Genomic DNA, 22,392 nt, shown 5'->3' on the forward strand with positions numbered 1-22,392 from the left:
GTTAGGGAAGGACAGGCGCAAGGCTGTGCTGCCATGGTGACAGCGTCCTGATGCCAGGTTGAAGAAGGGTAATATTCTGAACCCTTCAATGCCACACAGCTGGGCGATGGCCAGGAATGCTGATGCATAACCTGGGGTCCCTGGCTCAATACATGCCTCCCCCACTACATGAACCTCTAAGATTTCTAAGTTCTGACCAGGAGTGAGAGTCAGGGAGGAGGCGTATTTTGGTATCCTAATCTGGTTCTAGAATTCCTCGAGGGAGTGGCAAACATTGGCATAGTAAGGAACATGTATGTGTTTGTGCGTGTGCCTACTTATATGGGAAGATGATCCAGAGGCCGGTACACTGGAGGGTTTTCTCTTTTTTTTCTGTGCTCTAGAGAGTAGTACCCTATCAAAGGGAAAAAGCTAACTGGATTCATTTCTCTGTATTATATAATCAGAATACATATGTTTAAAGGTTTAGTTATTGAAACACTTCCCCCCTTGTCTCACCTCAACTCTTGTCAGAAAGAATTCTCGAACTTTCACAATTTATTTACCGTCATTTAAAATTGAAACCTCAGGATCAAAGGATGGCTGCAGGTCCATTATCTTTGGCCGTGTCTTCTGGCTTCTCCGAAGCACAGATGTGTGACAATGGTACCGAAACACAGGAAGTGACTACTGAATACACAGAAGCTCTGCAGCTTGCGTCCATTCTCACACGATTCCCGTTTTAGATTCTAAGCAGCTTTCCCTCCCCAAACGCTATGAAATACAAGGATCGGGCTGAACCGATTCAAATGAACTGAGATTCCTTCTCCACAGGGGATGAGGAACAGAGGTGCGTTCCTTCGCCTCAGCAATCCTAGAAATCGCGACTTTCCTAGAAAACAGCGCAGAGGGGGCCAGGACCCTCAGCCGGTTGCAGGGAACCTGCGCTCTAGCTGGAACCCAGCGCCTCTGCAAAGCCCAGACATTTACAGCAGCCAGGCTGAGGCAGGTTAAGCAGAGTGGTCCACGAGGCAGGTTGCGGAGGGTGCGGCAACTCGAATAGGGCAGTAATTGCTTCAGAGGAGAAGGGGGTGAGTGTTCCCTGGTCTCTGATGCCTCCCAGGGTCGGTTCCCAGGGGCACCCAAGGCAGAGACAGGGTTCTGAATCACAGCAAGTTCCTGGGAGTCGAGCGTCTTACCTGGCCAGGATGGTTGGTGTAATTGAAGGAATAGATGTTCTCGGTGCTGAGGCTCACCACCCCACGGTAGACGTGACCGAAATCGGCGCCCCTGGGGGACTCCCCCGGGTCGCGGCGAGGCGCAGGAGACTGCGCTGGGGTTTGTACCCCGCGCGCAGAGGCCGCGGCTCTCAGCAGCCAGGACAGCGCGCAGAGCAGCGCGAGCCGCCGGCAGCGGCTCATGGTGGGTGCCGCGCTCCGGCCTCGGTGCTGAGGCGCCCCAGTAGAAGACGAGGGCAGAGCGGGTCCTTCCAAAGCCCCCTGCGAGTCTGGGCGCCGGCTTCAGCGCAGCGCGGGAGATGCCTGCTGTGCCGCGCCTGCAAATGCTGGCAACGCGCTGGCGAACCGGCGAGCAAATGTTGAGGCAACCGCCTGGGATCTCCACCGGTGGTCACTGTCTGGAGTTAAGGGAGGTGGAGGGATAAGGGGGCAGCAGGCTGCTGCTGTCTTCTCCGGGTTCTCAGTCCGCTTCCTTCTGCCTTGCTCATGGCCGAGAGCCCCCCACTTACCCGGCCAGAATTTCGACCCAGTTCTTACACCTCAACCTCAAAAACAAAAACGAACAAACAAACAAAACCGGCATTGGAGACACTAAAAATAAATATACAAGAGTCCCAAAGAGTCTGCTCGACCAGCATCGAGCAGGGAATTCGGTCCGTTTCAAATAAATGTACACCCTTGCCGGCAGTGGGGCAATTAGAATGCACGAATTCACGTTTCCAGGCTGCTACCTGCAGAGAACTGACCTTCTGAAAAATGGTACTTTCAATTCTCCCTTCTCTAGTAGAACCTCTTCCCAGACACCTGTTTTATTTCCTTATCACCTTCTATTCCCCAAGCGGAGCCACACGTCATCGCTTTTTCTCTCCCTTTGCCGTATGTGCACGTATGTAAATATGTACAGTCGTTACAGAACGGATATGGTAAAGATGACAATTTCGAACAACGCCTCAAGTCTGTCCCGGAAGTTGCCAATGACTGTTGAGAGTAACTGGATTTATGCAGAGGGCACAGCTTTTGGCAGTAACCTTTTGCTTATTTTACCCCAGCTGTTTCTTCCCAGATTTTGGAGAATCCCCAAGTTTCTGTATTGTTTTTTAAAATGAAAGAAACCACAACTGTTTTTAAAAGGAAATGCCCTTTTGGCCAAAACCCAGGGATTAAATTTAAAAGGTTAAAGAGACATGTAAGGAGTGGGTGGAAAGAAGTTCAATCCGAAGTCCTGGGAGAACATAAAAGGATCACGATTTCGGTGATTAGAGCCCAAGGGTTTGTTTTTGTTGTTGTTGTTATTGTTTTTTTTTTACAGCTTCACGTTATTCGTAAATCAGAAAAGAACATAATTGCTTTCAACCTGAAGAAAAATTAAAGAAGCCACAAAGAAGAAAAATATCTCGTGCAACAGATTTAAGATTACAGATGAAAATCCTAGTATTTACCGCTAAAGGGAATTCCCAAAATCCATTGAAACACCAAAAATGAGTACGATATAGGTGGTGTGAAGTTTTTTTTTTAAAAAAAAACAAAATTTTAAAAATTTATTTTACTTATTAAACATATCAACATACAAACACATTCTTACCATATGCTCATTCCATTCTTGTTATATAATCAATAACTCACAACATCATCACATAGTTGTATATTCATCGTGATCATTTCTTGGAACATTTGCATCAATTCAGAAAAGAATTACCCCTCCCTTTCACTGATCACTGATCACTAGCATTTCAATCTACTAAATTTATTTTAATTTGTTACCCCTATTATTTTTAATCCCTATGTTTTACTCATCTGTCCATACCGTAGATAAAAGGAGCATCAGACACAAGGTTTTCACAATCACACAGTCACACTGTGAAAGCTTTATCATTACATAATCATCTTCAAGAAACATGGCTACTGAAACACAGCTCTACATTTTCAGGCAGTTCCCTCCAGCCACTCCATTACATCTTAACTAAACAGGTGATATCCGTTTAATGCATAAGAATAACCTCCAGGATAACCCTCTCAGCTGGACTCTGTTTGGAATCTCTCAGCCATTGACACTTTATTTTGTCTCATTTGTCTCTTTGGTGGTGTGAAGTTTTATAACTTTGCAATCCGAAAGCAATATAGATGGAAAACTGGGTTAGACCCCCCCCCCTTTTTTTTAATGTTTTGAAACTGTATGGGTTGAAAATTCCAAGAATATCAGCTAAAAGAAGAATCCTGGGGTAAAACTTAAAACAGAGCTCACTACTTTTGAGAAACATAATATAGTAATTTCATCCATAATTGGAATGATTTTAAACTATTGAATTTAAAATGTATATGCCTCTCTTTTAAATTTAACAAAATTTCATAAACTTGAAGTTTACGAAGCCCATAGATGTTAGCTGGCCTGGCCAGTTCAAGAACTCTCTAGATGTGCAGTTTTGCTTAAAAACTACTAGGGTAGAGATCTGGGTTCGATTCCCAGTGCCTGCCCATACAAAAAACAAAAACAAAAACAAAAAGTTGCTAGGGATGAGGAATTGATTCTTTAATAAGGCAGCAATTCTTTTGGGGGCAGTGTCTCATTATAAGAAAAGTATTTCACATTCAATGTTCACATCTTTCTCTGTTTATACTCGGTGTGGGTTCTGTTCTCTGGAGCTACTGGAATAAACCTAATCCTTTTTCCACATGATAGCCTTGTAGGTATTTGAAGGGAGCTATAATCCTTCCTTTAAGCTTTTATCCTTCCTTTTAGGCAATGAAATTAGAGGCAAGTTGAACAGAACTTTTATTATACTATGGAACCAAAATATTTTATTTTAAAGCCAGTATAGATGTTATCTATACCAGACAATGAATGATATATTACAAATGAACCTACTATGATATAATCCTAATTTCTAGCCCAGATTAGTTATGTGACCTTAAGTAATTAACCTCTCAGGATCACAGGGCTGTTGTTAGGCTAAATTGGAGCAGAATGTATTTGAAACTGTGCTAAAAATGTTAAAGTCCTGTACAAATATTGTTATAGTATGACAGTTCAACAGCTAAAAAGTGAAATATGTTCCATCAGCCAGCTGTTTTTTAATATCTACCATGCCAAGCTTCCACTGTGAGCTGAAAATACAAATAGACAATGGCCAGACTATATATGACAGTAGAACTCTGACCTACAATCTCTTCAGCAACCAGCATGGAAAGCCAAACCACAACGTTTGCAGAAATTGGTCCAGTAATAGGAAATGGTCAATGATTGTCAATTTCCCTATTAATTACTCTCCCTTCCAACTCAGGACCACCTGGAGAAAGCCAAATATGTTTCCTAAACCATAACATATCCCACTTCTAGTTAACCTGCCTGCTCTTGTAGCAAGCTTTCCCCAGAAAACAGGGAATCCAATCAGCGAATCCCCAACCCAAGGCTTTCCCTTTTTTACTATAAAGCTTTTTTTACTCTCTTGTCATTGAGTCTCTGCCAGACACAAATGCTGGTGACTGACTCCCTTGCTAAAGCACACTCTGAATAAATAGCCCATGTTTGTTTCATTTGGGTTGTCTTTCTTTATTTCAATAGTTTTTCTGGAGGTTCCGCAGAGATATTGTTTGAACTGCGCTGTTGGTGTGGACCCCAGCCTTTGACTGTGTGTGATACCCAAAAGGCCTTACTGTTTGTTGAGTATCCATCAACATAGTAAGTCAGTGCTGGATCTGAATTTTTCTTTCCTTGACTCCAAGTCTTTGGCAACCAATTCTCTGTTTGGTACCCAGGTTTTGTTATTGGGTCCCTTGTGCTTGGCATTCTTAGTGGAACCAGGCCTTTTCATTCATTCTTGCTTTCTTTTCTGCTTCTGTTTTGTATTGTGCTGTCTGGAGGTATTGTTTGTAACAGGGCAGAACACAGGCATAGGCCCTATAAGCCTGTTGTTGGAACCACCCTTATAGACTAGTGCGGTTCTCACAGGACTAACATTGATTGAACAAACTTTGCTGTGTGTTACTGTCTGGTTTCCCAACTTCTACGATAAACATCACACAATGGGCTGGCTTAACAATAGTAATTTATTGGCTTATGATTTCAGAAACTAGAAACCTCTCAGGGTCAGTAGCATTCTGGTTCCATGGGTTCTGGCAATCCTTAGGTTCCTTGGCTTTCCTGTCACATTGCAGTACCATAAGCTTTTGCTTCATGTATTTTGAAGCTCTGTTTTAGATGCTTAAATGTTAGGGTTGCTATATCTGTTTGATTAAATGATTCATTTACCTTTATGAAATGACCTTTCAAAAATTCCTGGTAATATTCTTTGCTCTGAAATCTGTTTTTCCTGACACTAATATTGCCACTTCAGCTTTCTTATTATTAGTGTTAGCATGATATATCTTTTTCCATCCTTAAACTTACCTCTGCTTAATAGTTAATGTTACCTCTTGTAGGCAGCAACATGTTTAAAATCCAACCTGACAATCTCTGTCTTTTAGTTGGGGTGTTTAGACCATTTACATTTAATTTAACTGTTGAGATGAGTCTACCATCTTGCTATTTGTCTTCTGTTTCTCCCATATGTCTTTGTTTCCATTTTCTTCTTTTTCTGTTGTTTTAGATTGAGTATTTTAAAATGATCTCATTTTGTTTCTGTTGTAGGCTGTTAACTATAACTCCTTTATTTTTCTAGGAGCAGCTGTAGAGTTTAGAGGCTACCTTTTAAATTTATTGCAGTCTGTCTTCAAGTGATATTATACCACATTATGAATAGTATAAGAATCTAAAATAGCATACCGCCATTTCTTCCTCTTAGCTCTATGTTATTTTTTCATGCACTTTACTTTTCGTAGATTATAAATCTCACAGTACATTCTTATTATATTTTTTAAATAGTCAATTATCTATTAAAGATATTTAAATAAGAACAATCATATATATTTAGCTGGAGGTTGGCATTTCTGGTGCTCTTCACACCTTTTTATAAAAATGGATTTCCATCCGGTATAATTTTCCTTTTGCCTAAAAGATTTCCTTTAACAATTCTTATAGTGAAGATCTGTTGGTGTTAAATTACTTCAGTTTATGTATATGTGAAAATTGTATTTTGCCCTCATTTTAAAATTTTTAATGCAATTTTATTGATACATATTATATATTCACATACTATGTAAATTATCCAAAGTGTACAATCAATCATAATATCATCATATAGCTGTGTATTCATCATTGCAATAGACTTTTTTCTTTTTTTGTGAAAAATAACATATATCAAAAACAGCAATAGAGATGGCGGCTTAGTAAGACGCGCGGATCTTAGTTTCTTCTCCAGGACACCTACTAGGGGAGTAGAAACGATACAGAAAGCGCCCAAAGCCACAACAGAGATAAAAAAGACAGCGTACCCCATCCTGGAACGGCTGGCTGGCTGAGAGAAGCAGCTCGGGTGAGATCGCCGAGGCGCGCGGGCCTTACCGGGCGGGGTGGCAAGCGGCCGGAGTTACTCCCTTCCCCCTTCCCGGGCTGGCTGGGAGAATTGGAGAGGCGGTCCCCTGAAACAAAGACGGCTGGCGCCCACACCACGCGCAGCCCCCGGACCAACTGAGAGAATTGGATCGGAAACCCCCAGGCCGCGGAGAACGGTGACGGGTGGGGGAGGCCCCTTCCAAACCCGTGACTCCCGGGGAACGTGCACTCTCTCGGGCGGGCCGCTGCCGCTGGCGCCCTCCCGCCACGCTTGTTGCCCAGGGCCGACTAGGAAATTCGGACGGGCTCTTTCCCTGGCTGTGGCGACCAGCAACCCTCCCTGCGTTCGGACCGAGGGCCGGCTCAGGCCGCTTCGGCTAGCGAACCCCCAGGACGGCGAGAGTTTTCCAAAGTTTAAGGTCCCACAGCACCTTTTACTGGTGGGACCCGCAGACAAACGTGTGCCACGAGCGCCACCTACTGGGCAGGATAAGAAAAACAGAACCCAGAGATTTCACAGAAAAATATTACAACCTTGCTGGGTCCAACACCAAGAGAAATCTGAATAAATGCCCAGACGCCAGCAGCAGAAGATAACTGTCCACGCTCAAAAGATTGAGAATATGGCTCAGTCAAAGGAACAAACCAATAGCTCAAATGAGACACAAGAGCTGAGACAACTAATGCTGAATATACGAACAGAAATGGAAAACCTCTTCAAAAATGAAATCGATAAATTGAGGGAGGACATGAAGAGGACATGGGCTGAACATAAAGAAGAAATAGAAAAACTGAAAAAACAAATCGCAGAACTTATGGAAGTGAAGGATAAAGTAGCAAACATAGAAAAAATAATGGATAGCTACAATGATAGATTTAAAGAGACAGAAGATAGAATTAGTGATTTGGAGGATGGAACATCTGAATTCCAAAAAGAAACAGAAACTATAGGGAAAAGAATGGAAAAATTTGAACAGGGTATCAGGGAACTCAAGGACAATATGAACCGCACAAATATACGTGTTGTGGGTGTCCCAGAAGGAGAAGAGAAGGGAAAAGGAGGAGAAAAACTAATGGAAGAAATTATCACTGAAAATTTCCCAACTCTTATGAAAGACCTAAAATTACAGATCCAAGAAGTGCAGCGCACCCCAAAGAGATTAGACCCAAATAGGCGTTCTCCAAGACACTTACTAGTTAGAATGTCAGAGGTCAAAGAGAAGGAGAAGATCTTGAAAGCAGCAAGAGAAAAACAATCCATTACATACAAGGGAAACCCAATAAGACTTTGTGTAGATTTCTCAGCAGAAACCATGGAAGCTAGAAGACAGTGGGATGATATATTTAAAATACTAAAAGAGAAAAACTGCCAACCAAGACTCCTATATCCAGCAAAATTATCCTTCAAAAATGAGGGAGAAATTAAAACATTCTCAGACAAAAAGTCACTGAGAGAATTTGTGACCAAGAGACCAGCTCTGCAAGAAATACTAAAGGGAGCACTAGAGTCAGATACAAAAAGACAGAAGAGAGAGATATGGAAAAGAGTGTAGAAAGAAGGAAAATCAGATATGATGTATATAATACAAAAGGCAAAATGTTAGAGGAAAATATTATCCAAACAGTAATAACACTGAATGTCAATGGACTGAATTCCCCAATCAAAAGACATAGATTGGCAGAATGGATTAAAAAACAGGATCCTTCTATATGCTGTCTACAGGAAACACATCTTAGACCCAAAGATAAACATAGGTTGAAAGTGAAAGGTTGGGAAAAGATATTTCATGCAAATAACAACCAGAAAAGAGCAGGAGTGGCTATACTAATATCCAACAAATTAGACTTCAAATGTAAAACAGTTAAAAGAGACAAAGAAGGACACTATATACTAATAAAAGGAACAATTAAACAAGAAGACATAACAATCATAAATATTTACGCACCGAATCAGAATGCCCCAAAATACGTGAGGAATACACTGCAAACACTGAAAAGGGAAATAGACTCATATACCATAATAGTTGGAGACTTCAACTCACCACTCTCATCAAGGGACAGAACATCTAGACAGAGGATCAACAAAGAAATAGAGAATCTGAATATTACTATAAATGAACTAGACTTAATAGACATTTATAGGACATTACATCCCACGACAGCAGGATACACCTTTTTCTCAAGTGCTCATGGATCATTCTCAAAGATAGACCATATGCTGGGTCACAAAGCAAGTCTTAACAAATTTTAAAAGATTGAAATCTTACACAACACTTTCTCGGACCATAAAGGAATGATGTTGGAAATCAATAATAGGCAGAGTGCCAGAAAATTCACAAATACGTGGAGGCTCAACAACACACTCCTAAACACCAGAAAGAATTAGTACCAATTCTCTTCAAACTCTTCAAAAAAATCGAAGTGGAGGGAAAACTACCTAATTCATTCTATGAAGCCAACATCACCCTCATACCAAAACCAGGCAAAGATATTACAAAAAAAGAAAACTACAGACCAATCTCTCTAATGAATACAGATGCAAAAATCCTCAATAAAATTCTAGCAAATCGTATCCAACAAAGGAAATAAATAAATGGGAACTCCTCAAAATTAAACACTTTTGTGCATCAAAGAACTTCATCAAGAAAGTAGAAAGACAGCCTTCACAATGGGAGACAATATTTGGAAATGATATATCAGATAAAGGTCTAGTATCCAGAATTTATAAAGAGATTGTTCATCTCAACAACAAAAAGACAGCCAACCCAATTACAAAATGGGAAAAAGACTTGAACAGACACCTCTCAGAAGAGGAAATACGGATGGCCAAGAGGCACATGAAGAGATGCTCAATGTCCCTGGCCATTAGAGAAATGCAAATCAAAACCACAATGAGATATCATCTCACACCCACCAGAATGGCCATTATCAACAAAACAGAAAATGACAAGTGCTGGAGAGGATGCGGAGAAAGAGGCACACTTATCCACTGTTGGTGGGAATGTCAAAGGGTGCAACCACTGTGGAAGGCAGTTTGGCGGTTCCTCAAAAAGCTGAATATAGAATTGCCATACGACCCAGCAATACCATTGCTAGGTATCTACTCAAAGGACTTAAGGGCAAAGACACAAACGGACATTTGCACACCAATGTTTATAGCAGCATTATTTACAATTGCAAAGAGATGGAAACAGCCAAAATCTCCATCAACAGAAGAATGGCTAAATAAACTGTGGTATATACATACGATGGAATATTATGCAGCTTTAAGACAAGATAAACTTATGAACCATGTAATAACATGGATGGACCTAGAGAATATTATGCTGAGTGAATCCAGCCAAAAACTAAAGGACAAATACTGTATGGTCCCACTGATGTGAACGGACATTCGAGAATAAACTTGAAATATGTCATTGGTAACAGAGTTCAGCAGGAGTTAGAAACAGGGTAAGACAATGGGTAATTGAAGCTGAAGGGATACAGACTGTGCAACAGGACTAGATACAAAAACTCAAAAATGGACAGCACAATAATACCTAATTGTAAAGTAATCATGTTAAAACACTGAATGAAGCTGCATCTGAGCTATAGGTTTTTGTTTTGTTTTGTTTTGTTTTGTTTTGATTTTACTATTATTACTTTTATTTTTTTCTCTATATTAACATTCTATATCTTTTTCGGTTATGTTGCTAGTTCCTCTAAACCAATGCAAATGTACTAAGAAATGATGATCATGCATCTATGTGATGATGTTAAGAATTAATGATTGCATGTGTAGAATGGTATGATCTCTAAAGGTTGGGTTAATTTCTTTTTTTCCGTTAATTAAAAAAAAAAAAAAAAGAAAAGGGATAATTGGAGATGAAGGGATACAGACTGTACAACGAGACTGGATATAAAAACTCAGAAATGGACAGCACAATACTACCCAATTGTAATGCAATTATGTTAAAACACTGAATGAAGCTGCATGTGAGGTATAGGTTTTTTGTTTTTGTTTTTTTTGTTTTTTTTCTTTCTATTATTGTTTTAATTCTTATTCTGTTGTCTTTTTATTTCTTTTTCTAAATCGATGCAAATGTACTAAGAAATGATGAATATGCAACTATGTGATGTTATTAAGAATTACTGATTGTACATGTAGATTGGAATGATTTCTAATTGTTTTGTTAATTCTTTTTTTAATTAATAAAAATAAAAAAAAATAAAAAAAAATAAAAAAAAAAAAAAAAAAAAAAAAAAAAAAAAACAGCAATAAATTTCAAATCACACCACAACAATTAGTTGTATAACGTGTTTTGGACTTTGACATGGATTACGATTTCACAATTTTAGGTTTTTACTTCTAGCTACTCTAGGATACTGGAGACTAAAAGAAATATCAATACAATGATTCAGCAATCATACTCATTTGTTAAACTCTACTGTCTCTGAATAACTCCACTATCATCTTTGACATTTCCCCCACTCTTTAGGGTTATTTGGTTATTCAACTTCTTTCGTGTTGAAAGAGGCTATCAATAATAAGGGATGGGGGATGCAACTAGTTGATGTCCTGGAGAAGCAGGTTCTTCTATGTTTCAGGACTTACCTGGCCTAGGAACCCTTCTAGAGGTTTTAGCTTTCTGGAAAGCAACCCTAATTCATGGAACCTTTGTAGAATCTCATATAAAGCCCCAGATGTTCTTTAGGGTTGGCAGGAATAGTTTTGGCAAACCATGATAGATAATTATTATTCTCGTTATGGTTCATGTTTTGCTACCTCTTTGCATGCCTAGTCTTAAATTGCATGCCAGATATTGGGAATTTAATTTATTGGGTGTTGGGTATTTTTGCAATCCTATAAATTTTCTTGAGTTTTTTTCTGGGATGCATTTAAATTATTGGCATTGGTTTAATCATTTGGGGTTTTCCTATTAAGACTTGTTAGGCAGGTGTCGAACAGTGCTCAGGATAAGGCTAATTATTCCCTACTATTGGAGCGAGATATTCATGAGCACTCTACCCAGTGCACTGTAAATAAAGTTTTTCCAATCTGGCTGATGGTAACAGGCACTGTTTTGGGTTTTGTGTGAGCAGCAGGCACTGTTCCCATTAATCCTTTCGGATATATTTTCCTCCAGGGGTGGTAGTTTTATCACATGCATACACTGATTAGTACTGTGATGAATATTTGAGAGGAAACTCATGCAAGCCTCTGGTGTTCTCTACATACACAGCTCTCTTATCTCTGATGCTCTGCCCTATGAACTCTAGCTTCTTTGGTTTTCCTGAACTCCTCAGTTAGGGAGTCTGCCAGCCACCAGTCTGATGGCCTGGAAGATCTCTGAAGGAGTAAACTGGGGCAATTAGAGAGCTCACCTCACCTGCTTCTTTCCTCTCTGTGACAACTTTTCTTTGTTTCCAGATGCCCAGTGTCTTAAAAACAATCTTGTTTTTGTCGTGTTACAGGTAAGAGAGCAAATATGGTCTCTTTTACCCCATCTTCGCTGCATGTATCCACCATTTCTACTGAAAATCAGCAGTCAGCCCTATTGTCTGTGAGACATAAAGATTGAGAGCTACAGAAGGCATATGAGAATTTAGATTTAGAGCTCAGTAATTTGGTATGGACAAGATCTCAAGATTTAAAAATCATATGCATATCGATAGTATATGAAACCAAAACAATGTATAAAATTTCCTAGTTAAAAATATGTAAAGGAATTAGAAAAAATTGTCTATGGTATATTCTGAGGAATACTAACAATTAAGGAAGAATGCAAAGAAGAGGTACTGTTAAAGGATACACAAAAGTATTAGCTAGAAAAATATAGAATTGCCATATGATCTGGCAATACCATTGCTGGGTATCTACTCAGAGGACATGAGGGCAAGGACACAAATGGACATTTGCACACCAATGTTTATAGCAGCATTATTTACAATTGCCAAGAGATGGAAGCCCCCAAAATGTCCATCAACAGACAAGTGCTAAACAAACTGTGGTATATACTTACGATGGGATACTCTGCAGCTTTAAGACAGAATAAAGTTATTAAGTATGCAACAACATGGATGGACCTTAAGGACATTATGCTGAGGAGATTAGCCAGAAACAAAAGGACAAATACTGTATGGTCTCACTGATATGAACTGACATTAGTGAATAAACTTGGAGATTTTCATTGGTAACAGAGACCACTGGGAGATAGAAATAGGGTAAGATATTGGGTAATTGGAGCTGAAGGGATACAAATTGTGCAACAGGACTGAATGTGAAAACTCAGAATTGGATAGCACAATACTATATAACTGTAAAACAATTATGTTAAAACACTGAATGAAACTGAATGTGAGAATGATAGAGGGAGGAGGGCTGGGGGTACAAATGAAATCAGAAAGAAATATAGATGATAGAGACTGAGATGGTATAATCTAGGAATGCCTACAGTGCATAATGGTAGTGACTAAATATACAAATTTAAAAAATGGTTTTGCATGAGGAAGAGCAAAGGAATGTCATTACTGCAAGGTGCTGAAAATAGATGGTAATTAATATTTTAAAATTTTACCTTATGTGTGATACTAAAGCAAAAAATGTTTATTTGGTACAAAATTTATATTTTGACTAGTGCAGTTCCTAATATAACTTATGTAGACAGTTTAATTGAACACCATAAGTACATGGAACCTTGAGTAGGACATGAGATTTTGTTGGTTTGTCCAGAGTGATGCCCCAGTAATTCTCAGAGTGATTTGAACAGTGAACAAAAAAGTATTTGCAAAGTCCCCTTCAGGGAATGGTGAGAAAGGGGGAAAATTCAACTTCCCCAATTTGAATTCTTGATATTCTCACAAGCAGTGTGGACAGCCAAAGTATAGGCTGAGCCCCCAATCTTGGGGTTTGTTCATATGAAACTTAACCCCACAAAGGATAGGTCAAGTCTACTTAAAATTTAGGTCTAAGAGTCACCCCCAAGATAGCCTCTTTTGTTGCTCAGATGTGGCCTCTCTCTCCAGCCAACACAACAAGCAAACTCATCCCCCTCTCCCTCTCTACATGGGACATGACTCCCAGGGGTGTGGACCTTCCTGGAAATGTGGGACAGAAATCCTAGAATGAGCTGAGTCTCAGCATCAACGGATTAAGAAAACCCCTAAAATGAGCTGAGACTCAGCATCAAGGGATTGAGAAAACCTTCTGGACCAAAAGAGAGAAGAATGAAATGAGACAAAATTAAGTGTCAATGGCTGAGAGATTCCAAATAGAGTCAAGAGGTTATCCTGGAGGTTACTCTTATGCATGAAGTAGATATCATCTTGTTATTCAAGATGTTATGGAGAGGCTGGAGGGAACTGCCTGAAAATGTAGAGCTGTGTTCCAGTAGCCGTGTTTCTTGAAGATGATTGTATAATGATATAGCTTTTACAATGTGACTGTGTGATTGTGTAAACCTTGTGTCTGATGCTCCTTTTATCTACCTTATCAACAGATGAGTAAAACATATGGAATAAAAATAAATAATAGGGGGAACAAATGTTAAAATAAATTTAGATTGAAATGCTAGTGATCAGTGAAAGGGAGGGGTAAGGGGTATGGTATGTATGAATTTTTTTTCTGTTTTATTTTTATTTCTTTTTCTGAATAGATGCAAATGTTCCAAGAAATGATCATGATGATGAATATGCAACTATGTGATGATATTGTGAATTATTGATTATATATGTAGAACGGAATGATCAAAAGTTAAGAATGTTTGCATTTTTTTGGTGTTATATCTTTTAAAAAAACTAAAAAATTAATTTTAAAAAAAGTCAAAGGAAAAAAGAAAGTATTAGCTAGAAAAAGAACATGGAAATTTCAGATAGAACAAAGATTTCATTGTGAGAAATAAATACACAAAAGTTTCATGAATATAGTGATGAGGGAAACCAAACTTATACATGTACATACTATATTATTCCATTTTTTAAAACTTTTTTTGTATAGTATAACATATATACAAAGCAAAGAAATAAAAAAGCAATAGTTTTCCAAGCTCTCTTCAAAAAGTGGTTACAGAATAGATCCCAGAGTTTGTCATGGGCTACCATATGATACTCTCGTATTTTTACTTCTAGCTGCTCCAGAATATAGGAGGCTAGAGGGCTTAAATACTTTTTTATCATCACAATCAACTTTTTTCCTTCTTTTTTTGTGAACAATAACATATATGCAAAAATGCTATAAATTTCCAAGCATAGCACCACAATTAGTTTCAGAACATACTTCAGACGTTGACATGCATTACAACTTCCTAGTTTTAGGTTTTTACTTCTAGCTGCTCTAAAATACTGGAGACTAAAAGAGATATCAATTTAATGATTCAGCATTCATATTCATTTGTTAAGTCCTATCTTCTCTGTATAATTCCACCGTCAACTTTGATCTTTCCATACCTCTCATTGAAGTTGTTTGGGCTATAGAAATTCTAAATTTTTGATATTGGAAGGGTCTGTCACTAATATGGGGTAGGGAGATGGAACTATCTGATGTTCTGGAGAGGGTGTGCTAGGTTTCAGGACTTATCTTGACCAGGGACCCATCTGGAGGTTATAGGTTCCTGGTAAGTTACTCTAGTGCCTGGAACGCTTGTGGAATCATATAAATTGCTCTAGGTGTTCTTTAGGATTGGCTGGAATGGTCCTGGTTGGGGGTTGGCAGGTTATGATAGGTAGCAACGTCTAACTGAAGCTTGCATAAGAGCAACCTCCTGAGTAGCCTGACAACTCTGTTTGAACTCTCTCTGCCACTGATACTTTATTAATTACACTCTTTCCCCCCATTTGGTCAGAATGTAATTGTTGATCACATGGTGCCAGGTCTAGACTCATCCCTGGGAGTCCTCTCTCACGTCACCAGGGAGTCTTTCATCCTTGTATGTCATGTCCCACATAGGTGGGAGGGAAATGATTTCACTTGCAGAGTTGGGCTTAGAGAGACTGAGTCCATATCTGAGCAACAACAGAGGTCCTCCAGAAGTAACTCTTAGGCATGTCTATAAGTAGTCTAAGCTTCTATGCTACCTACATAAACTTCACAAGAGTAAGCCTCATGATCGGGGGCTTGCTTGGCCTATTGATTTGGGTGTCCCCAAAGTTTGACACAGTATCAGGGGATTCCCTGATGGTAAGGTTTAATAGTTCCATAGTCTTTCTTCCCTCCCTTAGGGGACTTTGCCAATACTTTTTGATTGTCTGCTTAATATACTCTAGGATGTTTCCAGGCATTACAATAATCTATACAGCATTAAAGGACTCACTTGACCATGATATATAATTCTTTTATTTAGATTTGGATTCAATTTGAAAGTAGTTTGCTGAAGATTTGTGCATCTATATTTGTAAGAGAAATTGGATTGTAATTTTCTTTCTTGTAATATGGTCCTGGTCTTTTCTTTCTAGGGAGATTTTTGATGATTCCAAGTAGATTGAATTAGTCATCAAAAATCTCACTAGAAAGAAAAGACCAGGACCAAATGGCTTTACAGATTTTTGATGACTAATTCAATCTCTTTTCTTGTAATTGGTCTTTTGAGGTCTTCTGTTTCTTGTAGAGTCAGCAAGGTTGTTCGTATTCATCTAGAAAACATATCATCCAGGTTATCTAATTTGTTGACATACAGTTGCTCATAGCATCTTCTTATGACACTTTTTATAACTGTGGTGTCGGTATTAATGTCCATCTCTCATTTTTTATTTCACTTATTGCATCTTTTCTCTTTTTTCACTGTCAGTCTGGCTAAAGGATTGTCAATTTTATTTATCTTTTCAAAGAACTTTTGGATTTTTTAAAAAGTCTATGGTTTTTTTATTCTCAATTTCATTTTTTCTGCTCTAATCTTTGCTTTTATTTTCTTCTGTTTGCTTTGGGGTTAATTTGCCATTCTTTTTCTAGTTTTTCCAAGGGCGTGTTTAGGTCTTTCATTTCAGCTCTTTTTTTTTTTTTTTCATGTAAGCATTAAGGGCTATAAATTTCCCTCTCAGCATGGCCTTTACTCCATTCCAGAAGTGTTCTCATTCCATTCATCTCAAGATATTTCATTATTTACCTTGCATTTTCTTCTTCTTTAATTCACTGATTGTTTTAAGAGAGTGTTATTTAACTTTCACATATTTATGGATTTTCCAGTCCTTTGCCTATTATTCATTCCAGCTTCATTCCATTATAGTCAGAGAAGAGGCCTTGCAGAATTTCAATCTTTCTCAATATATTGAGACTTGTTTCATGAACCAGTGTGTGTTCTATCCTTGAGAATGATCCCTATCCATTTGAGAAGATTGTATATCATGCTGTTTTGGGGTGCTAGAGAATATTATTACAAAAACAGCTGCCTATGACCACTGAGGTCATTCAGTCCAACTGTTCCACTTTGTAGATCAGGACACAGGCTTGCACAAAGGAGTGGGGGAAAGCCACTTGCCCAATGTCATCCTAGAGTTACAGGCAAAATGGGGCTCTTGGCCCCAAACTCAGGGTTCTCCCACTATGGTTTGAGCTAACTTCTAAACCCCAAATAATGTTTTCTTTGAGACTCATATTCTAACACAGAGGACGGACTCCACAAGCATGTCTGTGACATGACCCGCCCTCTCTGGCCATTACTGATTGATCCAAGCTGAGCCATTTGGAGTTTGCCATTTGTAAAACACACAGAGATTGGGAGTGACTCGAGGGCTCTAGAGAAGAAGACCACAGATTCCAGAGTCTGTGCCCTTAGAGTGGCTCTGGGTCCTGTCAGGCTGAGGTTTGGTGATTCAACTTCTGGTATACTTCTAATCTCTACTACTCTGCCTTTCATCCCCAAAATTTGTTAGGTTTCTCTTTATACTTTCAAACTCTTCTCTATGCTCACACATTGCCTTTTTAATAGCCTTTATCTCTCCATGCATATTTTGATTCATCTCCTTAAATTGACGTAGGAGATTTGTTTGAACAGCTTTGATTCATTTTATGAACTTCTGAGTCTCCTTTACGTTATAATCTGTTCCCTTGACTGAGCCGTATTTTCCTTTTTCTTAGTATGGCTTGTGATTTTTTGATGTCTAGGCATCTGATTCTCTTGAATCAGATTCTGGATGTCTGTTTCTCCCTCTTGTTTAGGGTTTTTTTGTTGATTGGTTTTGTGTTAAGGCACTTCTTTAATGCTTGGTCTAAGTTATTCTAGACTTTTAGAATAGCCCATGTTTAACTGTTCAGATTTTCTCCATTCTTCTTCATTCAATTCTTGCCTTGGATATGTGGTGCAATTTTTAAGATTGTACTTTTTGTGCAATTGTTTCACCTCCAGGTGAGAGTTTCCTTTTCTCTGTCTTTTCTATGGGAATTTTGATCGACTCTGTTTGTTTTTTGTGCAGAAGTTTCTCCCCAGCTCCTATGATTTGCTTAACTTCTCTCCGTCACTAAGTGCCTCATTTTCCTTTTATTTTTCTGTTCTGGGACCCGTTCTTATCTTACAGCAGTTCATTTACCCTACCCACCCACTCTCTCTCTTTTTTTTTCCTCTGTGAGGGTTTCATACTTCTGGTTTCTTTCCCATTAGGGTTCCCGCCCTGGGGAGCAGATGGGGTCAATCCATAAAGGTGGATCAGTTCAAAAAATCTGTTCTACCTTTTGATGGTCCAGGTGACTGAAACTAGATTGGTCACAACAGTTCTCACCAGCCTTTCTATGGTGGTTGCTCCCCTCTGCTCTTCATTTCTACCCCAGGACCCATTTATATGCAACATTCCTTAGTAGCTCCTGTTCTATGGGTCTCTGTGGACCTCGTTCCTGTGCCTGGGTATGTGTGGAATTCTAACTTGATGCAGTTATTGGGTCTATAGTTTCTGTCTGGGGTAAGAGGGATAAGAGGGACCCAGGGCAGTGCTTCCTTGTGTGGCTTCTGAACTGGGTGGGACTGGGAAGGGAAATGGGAACTAACTGGAGGTCTGGGATGGACTTTTCCTAGCTGAGATTTTTCTGTTTCTTTGATCCAGCATCTGTGGAATAGTTCGCCAGTCTCTACTCTCTTCCAGCGTTCAAAACAAACGGAAATGTCCTTTTATTCACTAAATCCCTGGGGAGGCTTTTTTTCCCAATTTCATTCTTGTATCTGTTACTTGGTGTTCTAGTTTGCTAGCTGCCGGAATGCAACACACCAGAGATGGATTGGCTTTTAAAAAAAGGGGATTTATTTTGCTGGTTCTTCAGAGGAAAGGCAGCTAACTTTCCACTGAGGTTCTTTCTTATGTGGAAGGCACAAGATGGTCTCTGCTGGTCTTCTCTCCAGGCCCCTGGGTTCCAACAACTTTCTCCGGGGTGACTTCTTTCTGCATCTCCAAAGGCCTGGGCTGAGCTGCTAGTGCTGAGATGAGGAATGCCAAGCTGATAGGCTGTGCTACGTTGCGATCTCTCATTTAAGCACCAGCCAATTAAGTCAAATGTCACTCATTGCAGCAGACACGCCTCCTAGCCAACTGCAGATGTAATTGGCAACAGATGAGGTTCACGTACCGTTGGCTTATGTCTGCAGCAACAAGATTAGGTATGCTCACCTGGCCAAGTTGACAACTGAATCTAACTAACACACTTGGAGACAAAAGGAACTTAACTGTTAGAATATCCTAAAAGAAAATTGGGAAAAGTTTGATAGTTGCATAGGCAGAAATAATGGTCAATATAATCCATTAGCTAAAATGCTTAGTGTAGTCTTAAGTAGAAAAATATTTGCTTTTTTCTTTTATGATCACTTCATTCAAGCAGCTCTGAAGTTATTTTAAGCAAAAAAAGCTCTTTTTGAAATAGTTTGCTGTTAATCTAATTAAAAAACCTTTTCTGTTCCCAGAAACCCTCCCTTGCTCTCCTTGCAGGAAGGAAGCATCATATAAACTAATGCCAGTGCCATCCTCCCCTTTGAAGGACAAGATCAAAAGACCAGTCAACAAGAGGGGCCTACAAGATAACAGGACATGTTGACCAAACAGTTTTTCTTCTTCTGTGTTTTTTGTCCTCTTCTGCTTTCTTCTGGATCCGGACTATTTCTTTGTCTGTTTGGGGTTATGAAAGTTCAAACCACTCCCTACCACACACACACACACACACACACACACACACACACACTCCAAATGGCCTTGGAAAGTTTTTCCTCCAATTTCTTGATAACGCATAGTCAATAAACTCACCTTATCACCAAGAGAAGGAGACTTGTTCCTGTTTGATGAGGGATCAGGTGGCCCTTACTATTTAGAATTTATCCTAACAGGCTGATGACTATGTGATTCATAAAAAAGAATTACAAAGTTCCAATAAGCATGAAAAAAATCAACTTTACCAATAATTAAAGAAAATTCAAAGGTACACAAGGCAAAACAAGATACCACTTTCATTTATCATATTGGAAAATATCAAGAAGACTGAAAATACACAGTGTTGGTCAATGTGTGGGAAACCAGGTGCTCTTATGCTTTGCTGGTGGGAACATAAACTTTCTGGAAAGCACTTTGTCAGTTAGAAGCTCTAGAATCTGTAGTTCTACTTCTTGGAACTTATTTTAAACAAATAAATACACAAATGTGCAAAAATATATGTACCAGGATATTAATAGAGCCTGAACACCGTTTCTATGAGTAAAATAATCTCTCTGCCCTGAAGCTCCATCACCAGGTTATTCTTTCCCAGGACTTGGAATCTTGAGGGAATGATAGAAAGAATTGGCTACATTTTTGCTTATTTTTATTAGCAACCATCAGAGAATTTATGTGGAAATGAGATCTGTAGGTGCTCAAACAAAAATATGAAGTATCATCATATTAAATTGGGTTTAACATACTGATAAAGGAGCAATCATTGAAAGTCTGGAATCAGCGATCAACCCAAATATCTGGGAAGGGTTTTATGTCTTGCTAAAAATCTGGACTCAGTAGTGACCAATGGTAAGTAATGTTTAGGTGTCAAGAAATTGAATATGTAATACAGTTGATGGATCCTGAAGACTTTGGGAAACACAAATGCTTGAGTGATAAAATATGATTAACATTTTTAATAGTATCACTCTGGCTGCTGTGTTGAAAGTAGACTGAAGAGGAACAGAGATGAAAGAGAGGTCATGTAGGAGGCCAATGCAGTAATCCAGATAGAAAGTCATGGTGGCTTGGTCCAGGGAGTTAGTAATAAATGTGGTAAAAATGTGCAGATTAATATATGATTTTTAAAATTTTAATATAACATGCATACAGAAAGTGCACAAATAAGTGTATAGTGTAATGAATTTTCATAAAGCGAACATATTTGTGTAATCAGCATCCAGATCAAGAAATAAAACATAATAAGAATCCCAGAAGCCCCCTCTCTTATTCCCTTAGATTTTGGATGTATTTTAAGAGCAGAGCCCATAGAATTTGCTGAAGGATTGGATGTGGGGTAGTGTCAGTGAGAAAAGAACCAATGATGATGGCCAGGTTTCAGTTTGATCAAGAAGAAGAGTTGCTCATTATCAGGGATGTGGAAGACCGTGGGAAGGGCAGGTATCAGTAGGTAAGGTCAGGAGTTCAACTTTGAATCTTTTAAGACCAAGATGGCCAAAGACAGGATGAAAGACAAGAGAGTAAGTTTACTTGGAAATACAGTAAAGAAAGTGTTTTGGGGAGGAGGGAGTGATCAACAGTGCCAAATGCTGCTGGTGAGCAAAACAAGATAAAGAGTGAGACTTGACCCCTGGATTAGCAATATAGAGGGCACTGATGTCCTAGACAAAAAGCATTTTAGGTAGAGTAGGTGGAGGAGTAAAAGACTAACTGAAGAAGCCATAGTGTGAATGGGAAGGGAGGAAATGGTGACTGAATATTGACAGCTCTTTTCAGAGGGTCTGTTATAAAAAGGAGCAGAGAAATGGTATGTAAGATGGAGGGGGCGATGGAGAGGTAGTTTTTTTTTTTAATACTTTTATTGACTAATCTTCATACACATACAGTTCATACATGGTGTACAATCAACAGCTCACAATATCATCACATAGTTGTGTATTCATCACCATGATAATTTTTTTAGAAATTCGCAACACTCCAGAAAAAGAAATAAAAAAGAAAAAACTCATACACACCATATCTCTTACCCCTCCCTCTCATTTAACACTGGTATTTCCATCTGCCCAATGCAATTTACTTTTTATTATTTATTTATTTATTTTTATCCATATTTTTTTACTCATCTGTCCATATCCTGGATAAAAGGAGCATCAGACACAGGTTTTCAAAATCACATAGTCACATTGTAAAAGTTGTATCTTTATACAAATATCTTCAAGAATCAATGCTAGTGGAACACAGCTCAACATTTTCAGGTACTTCCCTCCAGTCACTCCAGTTCACCATAAACTAAAAAGAGATATCTATATAATGCATAAGAATAACCTCCAGGATAACTTCTCTACTCTGAAATCTCTCAGCCACTAAAAGTTTATTTAGTTTCATTTCTCTCTTCCCCTTTTTGATCAAGAAAACTTTCTCAACCCCATGATGCTGGGTTCCAGTGAATCCCAGGAGTTCTGTCCCACATCGCCGGGGAGATTTACACTTGTGGGAGTCATGTTCCACATGGGGGGAGAGGCATAAGGCAGTGAGTTCACCTGCCGCGTTGGCTTAGAGTGAGAAGCCACATCTGAGCAATGAAACAGGTTCTCTGGGGGTGACTTTCAGGCATATATATATTTTTCCATCACATCCTAGATTTATGACAACTGACCT

At 39.0% G+C, this 22,392-nt stretch overlaps 1 protein-coding gene across 2 annotated transcripts in view; it reads right to left on the bottom strand.

Annotated features, from left to right (window-relative positions):
• The window catches only part of SIDT1 (SID1 transmembrane family member 1), a 135,625-nt gene extending 134,225 nt beyond the window's left edge, over window positions 1-1,400 (bottom strand). For both annotated transcript variants that reach the window (XM_077118362.1, XM_077118361.1), the window contains exon 1: window positions 1,179-1,400. In XM_077118362.1, coding sequence (XP_076974477.1) covers window positions 1,179-1,400 — 222 coding nt within the window. The remainder of the gene's footprint in view (window positions 1-1,178) is intronic.
• Window positions 1,401-22,392: the final 20,992 nt, after the last annotated feature.

Source organism: Tamandua tetradactyla, chromosome 10 (genome assembly GCF_023851605.1).
Source record: "Tamandua tetradactyla isolate mTamTet1 chromosome 10, mTamTet1.pri, whole genome shotgun sequence".
In the NCBI taxonomy this organism is placed as follows: domain Eukaryota; kingdom Metazoa; phylum Chordata; class Mammalia; order Pilosa; family Myrmecophagidae; genus Tamandua; species Tamandua tetradactyla.